The sequence below is a fragment of the Opisthorchis viverrini genome (assembly GCF_000715545.1).
Source record: "Opisthorchis viverrini unplaced genomic scaffold opera_v5_6, whole genome shotgun sequence".
Lineage (NCBI taxonomy): Eukaryota > Metazoa > Platyhelminthes > Trematoda > Opisthorchiida > Opisthorchiidae > Opisthorchis > Opisthorchis viverrini.
In genome coordinates, this window is record NW_008751662.1 from 1,275,674 (window position 1) to 1,283,973 (window position 8,300).

The 8,300-nt window shown below is 47.0% G+C and overlaps 1 protein-coding gene across 1 annotated transcript in view; it reads right to left on the reverse strand.

The window, feature by feature from the left end:
* Positions 1-5,946, reverse strand: part of T265_00607 (hypothetical protein) — a gene marked incomplete at both ends in the record, with an annotated part of 19,207 nt that extends 13,261 nt beyond the window's left edge. The window contains 3 exons of the mRNA XM_009164435.1: positions 5,403-5,700; positions 5,736-5,786; positions 5,827-5,946. Coding sequence (XP_009162699.1) covers positions 5,403-5,700; positions 5,736-5,786; positions 5,827-5,888 — 411 coding nt within the window. The remainder of the gene's footprint in view (positions 1-5,402; positions 5,701-5,735; positions 5,787-5,826) is intronic.
* Positions 5,947-8,300: the final 2,354 nt, after the last annotated feature.

The following is an 8,300-nucleotide window of genomic DNA, read 5'->3' on the forward strand; positions in this document are numbered from 1 at the left end:
ATCCGACACCGTACCGTCCGGCAGGCATTCGAGGAGCTGTTTCTGATAATTTCGTTTGGTTTCTGGATCAACTAGCCTCTCAATGGCTAAGCGAGGTGTGCGCGATTTGCGTACACCTGAAAAGCGCAATGAAAAGCAGCAGCGTACAAGTGCATGGTCGGAGTTCACGCTGGTGTTCCAGAAGGAGCTTCGTTACGGATCCACCGACACCACCCCACACGAGCTACTGTTCTGAGACAACGATTGTTGAACACCTGAAGACGTCCAGGTCAGAGTGGCGGAAGCAGAGAGGTGGCCAACCCTTGACCTGGCACAGAGGAAGGAGAGGAGACTAACAAATATTTGGCTGCTGTCGGTGCCACTCGCCCTGCAGGTGATTCCGTTTGCACCTAGTTGGAAACGCTGCAAGATATGGCTGCTAATCGATGTCAATGGCGTTCGTGTTGTCAGTTTCTATCCAAATTGTCTGAGTGGGTGTCTGGAGGTATAGGCATTCGGAATGATTGTAGTGAGGTAGCACTAAGACACTTCCCTGTCCACCTTTATTCTTCTCTTCACGATAAGACCCAAATAAATAATGGTTATACGCATGGTTGTAAGCATCAATGTTGAACGCGGATATCCTTGATGCGCTAGCGGTGTTCGTTGGGCCTCAACCAGAAGAATGAGTCAAAGTGTTGCGCATCTCTTGTTAATGACTGCGGTACCGACCAAAAAATCTGGGGAAAAGGGAGTCCCCAATCAGGAACACAACACAGTGCCTACAGTGTGAAAACGACAGGAGTCATCCCGGCAGTTAATTTTCAAATGCGACTTCAAATCCAGGTGTTTCACTGGCGTTTTCAGGTTATGCTTGAGCACTCGAGCATCACCGATCGTTGCGAATTAGTTGTCTAAACTCTCACTCTTACCATACCCTAGACTAGACGAGATCGTGGAATACGATTTTGGCGGTGCTGCAAACTCTCGGTAACTATCCTACAGTTCCGGACAACTTTTAGGAATCTGACCATCCTGGCAGTAGCGCTGCCTCAGAAGCCCGCCGAAATTCCAACGCCGAACTTGGCGACTGATGTCGGGCGTTGCTCCATGAAACGGCCTTGTTGATGCCCTCCTACAAATCGGGATAGTGGCCAACAATAAAATCCAACGTAGTTGTTCCTTAGTATCGATTGGCGTCCAGACCATTTCCAGCAGAATACGGATGATCTATCTGCGGAAAGGCAAGTACCATAGCTGACCTAGACAACAAAGTCAGCAGTGACGGTGATTTCTGCGGTCACAATGACTGTATTGCCCCGGAATTGCAATGAACTCGAGATAGCCCAGTGGTTGGGGCGAGAACCAACCCCAGTATCCGGACTGCTCCTGTTTAGGCTTGGGCGACCCGGAAGTATCTCATCCCTCATGCTACCTCCGGATAGCATGGCAGCTAGACATCGAAAAGGTGTGAAAAACGAAACACTCATAATTAATTATTTATCACTGCAACGAAACTGGGGAGCAGATTCACCTTGACGTCAATCAAACGCCCGATTCCGAAAAAGGCATTGAGCACACATTACTAGTTGTGGAGTAGCTATACAATGTTAACGACTCTAATCTCTAGTATATAGCTCAGTGGCAAGAGGAGCGAGATAGCTAAGTGATAAGAGCGCGAATTTACTGACTGGAAGGTCCGTTGTTTGAAACCGACCTCTGCCACTCGACTTCCCCTGTCTAGGCTTGGGCAACCTGGTAGTACCCCAGCCCTCGTGCAACCTTCGGGTGGCGTGGCAGTTGGGCACCGAAAGGGCGTTACGGCTGAGCGATTTTTTTACGATTTTTTAATCTCTAGTAGCGGTAAATCGAGGGAATTAAATAGACAGGCATCCTTTTGCGTCTCACCGGGGTCCACAAAGTTAAAAAAAAGGATGTGCTATATTCGTCTTTGAAAACGACAGGGGTCGCTATTTTCTCATTCTCAATAGGAGCAAATACGCTGATTACTTGGGAATCCGGTGGGTAGGCCAATTCGATCTGACGCTTCTGCAAGCCAGTCACTATATCCACAATCACCAGAATGGTTACATTCATGATCTCCTCTTCATTATCAGCCAACGTCCGACGACGGAGGCCAAACATAAGCCTTGCCGAATAAAATAACCTCCATTACACCATCTTTCTGCATGTGCACCGCACTTTTAAAGTATACGGTTACCCTTCAGAACGTGTGGTGTCTAAATATGTTCCCTGTAGCTCAAAGTAGTATCGGAGGTTGTGGGGAATTTTGCGTTATTGTTGGCTCTAACGGAAGTGCGTGGCAATGTCAGTGCACACATCACAAAGCCAGTTATGGTTTCTAATTTGCGGCAATTCTGGCGTCAAAACGCCATGTCACTAGGCCTCAAGAGTCGCAAGTACCAGACTACAGTAAGGACTGCACCGTTGTACGGTTGCGAGACAGCCTCTGCGGACAGAACTTTTAAAATATCTTCAGGTGTCTTACCATCACCATCATCGTCAAGATGCTCTTCAGAGACAGCAACCGCAGTGCTGATACCGACGCTTCACTGCCGTACAACCATAAATTTCAACTAACTATATTCGGAGTCTTAGAGTGAAGTGTGTGAGGAAGGGGACCTACCGCTGGCCCATGTCAAGCACTGTGAGGTGTCTACACATTCAAGCGCTTAGTCAGAAAAGCCGGAAACTGACAACACGAACGCCACTGACATCGTGCAGCCATATCATGCAATGTCTCCAGCCAAGACCAGGAGGGATCACCAGGATCCCATCTTGGAATGCGGGCTAATCTCTTCCACATCCTTCTGACAAGTCATAAGTTCTTCATCTCACGATTTCCGCTATTCTGGAGACATAAAGAACAACACACATCTCGGTAGTTTTCAGCATGCGCAGCACACGGACGAGCCATCACAGTTGATGGTGCTGGATGCTTTCCGCGGTTGAAGTACATGCTGGATGATCAAATACCCGTCTTCTACTCATCACACTACTAATTTGTTGACGCCACCCGACATCAGGTACGCACTCGAGGCATCGCTGGTCAAAAGACTGAAGGCGCCTGACATCATCTGTCCTCACTGGCCATGTTTCCCAACAATACAACAATACAGCCCTAGTTGTAGACTGGAACACGCGGCCTTGAGACCCAGCACCACAAGTGATGCAAATGTGCAAACCTGATCATGACCTTTGAGATTCGTGCATTGACTTCATTAGACACAGTTCCGTCAGAGTCAATAAAACTACCGAGGTATGATAAATTCCCGAAAAATTCCAGTGATTCTTCTTGAATTGCAAGGGGTACGTTCAGAGACTGCACTTTGAAGGCAATTGCCGAAAACGGCGTGATGGTTGCCAGTTAACTCAAAACAGACTGTGCTGAGTCCTCAAAGATGAGGATGTCGTCTGCGTAATCCAGATCGACAAGGTTCTCACCAGCGACAATTAGAATACCGGGATTATGAGGACCTTCCGGCGAAGTTGAACACTAACTGACAGACTGGACATCACTTTCTGTAGGGAAGCATTTGAAGAGCTTACCATATTGTCTCACCCGGAATTATGTGAATATGAGGGTCAGATGTTCAATTCGACTTCCGAGGTTTCAGAGGTAGACAGAAGCTTCGAGCAGCATTTCGGTGACAAAGCTGAAGAGTGAAGAGAGGACAGTCTTGTCTTACACCACCTGACGCGGTGAACTCAGGTGAAAATTTGTTGTTGTTGGCACCGCGATGGAAATCCGAGCTGATTAGACGGTTTGTTGTATGAACGTATATTAAGTGGAACCAGGTCTATTCGATGGAGACTCATTGATCTCAGGACTGATGTATCTCCAAGTTTGAATGGTGAACGATCTAAGAGTTGCAGACGCTACTCCGGGCCTTAAAAGCTGATCACGATTTCTTTTGTAGGTCGTGGTTTGCGTTCAGTGATAAGAGTATGATCCGAGCCACTTTTATTCCCGGATTCCGCTCGTCTTCTTCTACAGTCTTCAACAGACAATTCCTATCAGGCTGCTCGAGATAGTTTAGTGGTGAAAGCGCGAACTTACTGACGAAAAGGTACACAATTCGAATCCGACATCTCCATCTCGGTAGTTCCTGACCAGGCTCGGGCAACCTGGCAATATCTCAGCTCTAGGGTTGCAAGGTAGTTGGAGCACCACAACCAAACGACTATTACTTCATTGTGTCGCCTCGATGGATGAGTCAGCGTCGAAAGCGCCACTAACCGAGGACACCATTTCATGAACAGAATTATCAATGTAGAGAAATAGTCACGGGATAACATGGGAATTTACGCACGAGTGGCGCCGCTAGAGTTGCCTACAGGGAGGACCGCTGATCTCATTACGTATTTTCAACCCAAAACTTAGCGCAGGGGGCGTCGTTATATACTAACAAGTTCCGACATTTACATAATTTTTTTTTCAAGGATGAAAAGCGTCGGTTATCTTAGCGCCCTTTGCATTGTGCTTTAAATACTTCTTTCGATGAATGCAAAACGGAAGCTAAAAGGATACAGAAATGAACAGCCTTCGAAATAAGCTTTGTTGAGGCAAGAACACCCGTTTCAGCGTCCAGGTGCCACACCACCTCTGCCGACCGCTCATTAGAATCACTGCAGTGTAGCTTGGTAAGTTGTTTGCTTTTTTAATAACGCCACCACCTGCGTGCTTGACAGCCGAATACGCTTGACGCCACGTATTTAGTTCTGGCAACGCAAGGTACACCTTGGATCACGAATGCTCGTTCGTTCAGACTGTTGTGTACGCAGTCCGTGCTTTACATATATGGAGCGCAGACAATGAAGCTTCCGTACACATGACCCAGAGCAAACCGAATTTAAACTAACAAATACTGATAAACCTCGTATTACAAAGTGAGCTAAGACATAGCGATGAATATCACTATTACAACTTTTCGATTCTTCATTTTTGTGACTAATGAGGAGTTCACTAAAGGCTACGATGGATTTTAACAATAAATATAACCTTAATTTGGTTTATATGCACTTCAAGAGCGTTTTTAAGTGTTTGTTCCAGTCGCTCTCCGTCTTTGTGTAAGGTGTAACGCTTTTTAAATATAATCCCCGGCGACTTACACGGTCTCTACGTGCATGTGAGGGAACTTTTGTCGACACAAATCAGTGATAACAAAAGCACCATTCAGCGACTATGTATAACTATACGGTCGAAAACGGGGTACTTATCGTGCAGGTCCAATTGGTATGTGACAAACTAACGATAAATTGTTTCCGAGGTTTTGGTAATAGCATCAGCCCATAGCGATCGGAGTTGTCAACTGGAATTACGAAAGCCCTGATTTTGATTACTATCTACTTTAACTTCTAGAGAAGGGGAGTGGGGAATATGAATAGGTTTGCCCACCCACCTTTTCTCCAGTGGGGGAAACACCTTTCCCTTCCTCCTCAACATGGAAACGTAGATTTTCTAATAGGAACACGGATCCTGCAGGAGGATTGGCACATGCTTCTGTGGTTTCTGGGCCGACACAATCAGGTAAGAATTTCACTGGTTTCCCAAGGAGCTTGGACACTTCTTCTGCCACCGGTTTGAGGGAATATTTGTCGACCTTGTTGCCATCCGGACGCCCAAGATGGGACATTAGGACGACACTTTTGGCTCCCTTCTCAAGGGCGTATTGGATGGTTGGGAGTGCAGCGACAATTCTATCAAGCTGAGTATGTAAATCATGAATAATTACCTTTGGGTGTTCGTCACCTTGCCATCTTTCATTGGAACATTAAAATCGACTCTAAAGTGGGTGTTAATCCAATCCGACAAATACAACATACCGCATAAGTACCCGTTTACCTTTGAGGTCAACATTGGCTATGCTTAACTTGCGAAGCCCCATTTTGTGCAGCCGACCGGATCAGTCACGTAGGCAAAGAAAATCTTCGTCAAGCCGCCCTGACCTTCAGGTTGATTCCAACTGAACTGAAAGTGATACTCGGCTCAGTAAGTTCATATGAACGGGGATTCACGGATTGATACACAGAATCAAGGCTTTTACCCAAGTTTACCGGATCGGTTTAGTTCTTTTCGTTAAGCTGCTGTCGTTAACCTGGAAGGCCCAAGTGAAAAAAGGGTGTAGCACCTTATTTTATGTCCTCAGCGCGGGCACTATGCTTGCCAGCGCATAAGTGTCCAATAGTGGTTTGAAGTGGGTTCTAGAAGGAGCGTGGACAGCCGCCGGAAGAAGGTTACTCCACAAGAAAACATTTTTTACGATGAATGCGTGCGTTCTCAGCCTGAAAATCTTCTTGCCATGTCCCCGTCGTGTTTGCTGGGTCAGTGGTGAAAAACCTGAAGGCCAAGCTTTGTTCAAACAGAGCACAAGTAATAATTAGATCCCCCTGGAGACTACGATACTTCACAGTAAAGAGGCAAAGCACAGCGAGGCGCGTTTTGTAGTTCAAGGAGTTAAAGCCGGCAACCATTTTCGTATCGCTTCGCTCGGCATGCTGAACTCTTTCGTGCGTCCTGACTAGACATCTTGGTTGGCGTATTCCAGGGGGGTCTGAGCTAGGCCCCATAGTGTATTTGGAAGTCCATGAGAGTAATACGGGAGAAGGTGCGCGGAATCATTCGTCAAATGGCGAATGCCATTTGGACCGATTTCTCATGGTAGAGTGAGAAGGGCGAGTTTTAGAAGACCCAGATAACCAAAGCCTCTTTGGCATCTATCCTCATAAGGTTTTCCGGTCCATACATGACAGAAGCGTTCGCTGAGTCTCCTCCAGATGACATATGGACGCACTTTTCGTCATTCAGAGGAAGGTGCCTGTCCAACGACCACTGCTTTGTAGCGTCTACATCCACTTGGAGGGCAATGGCATTGAAACTCAAAGATTCCAAGTCATCCGCAAAAAGCAGTCATGGACTTGCAAGAACATCTGGAAGGTCGTTGATGTAGATCAGGAACAGCAAGGGTCCCAGAACGGATCCTTGAGAAAGCCCAATGGAGACCGGCGCTGAGGAAGAGTAGGATGAGCCTATTCTCACTCGGAATGATCTGTCTGATAGGAACGCCTTGATTCAGTGGAGGATTTTCCCCTGAATACCGTAGGACTCGAATTTGTGGAGCAGCGAGACGTTTGAGACCCTATCGAGTGCTTTTAAGAAGTCGAAAATTATGACATCCTCTATGAGTCTCTCGCCCTTAGCTTGGGTTAAGCTGTCCATAAGCACGGGCACGTTTGTCACTTAAGAACGGTTTGGGAGAAATCCGCGTTAAAATGGGGATATCAAGTCGTTGGGAGTGAGGTGATATAGGATAGCTCGCTCCAGAATACGTTCCATCATCTTGCATGGCACCTTAGTGAGGCTTATAAGCCTGTAGCTGCCAGGCGATAGTCGGTCACTAGTTTTGTAGATTGACGTGACAAGCAGGAGGAAGGCGGCCTTCGTCAAACGACTGACTGCCAGTGTGGAGGACGTTTCCTTCAGAAACCTTGGATGGACCTCGTTGGGCCCCGGCGCGCAAAAGTGGTTGAAGTTTACGAATGCCCCCCACCGTGAAGACCAAGTCGGTTAGAGGCTGTTCGCAGTTACGTCTTGACAAGAGTTGATGTGACGAAGACGCTGGGTCTGAGTATAGACACGCGTAGTGTTCTCTGTAAACCTCAGATGCCACTGTTGGTCCACTCGTGGATTCGCCGTTCCTGTCCCTCAAGAGAACGCGGATGGATTGTTTCTACGGCTGTCCCACGTATTTGAACAATACATTTCTGTTCTTCAGGGCAAGGTCCAGAATGGTAGCATGTTTTCGTACGTTCCGTTTGCGGATTTCTGATTTACGGCGGTTCCGCTTTTTTTCGAAATGTCAGCTCATCTAAGGTCCAGATAGCATGTTTTCGTACGTTCCGTTTGCGGATTTCTGATTTACGGCGGTTCCGCTTTTTTTCGAAATGTCAGCTCATCTTCCGTGTCTCCTGTAGTCAGGTTTTTGAAAAGAATTTGAGACCTCTTTTCTAAACGCCAAATCCTTTTAGGCAGCTTGTGGTTCATCCGACAGCGTCCTGGTTTTCTGGGACGGACGTTGCGCAGCCTCGTGAATTTTTCTGACCATGGGTCTTATATAATTCCTCTACTGAATGTGGTCCCAGTTTGACCTTTTTAAGAGAGGTGCGTATTCCTGGGTAGCCTTCACGGCAGAAATTTCGAAACCACGTTTGTGGTTCGGGAAAACCGAAAAGAGCAGCGTTACTGTTTGTCTGCAGCTGGATTGGCCTTGTTCCGGTTGTCACTTGTCCCACAACACCAA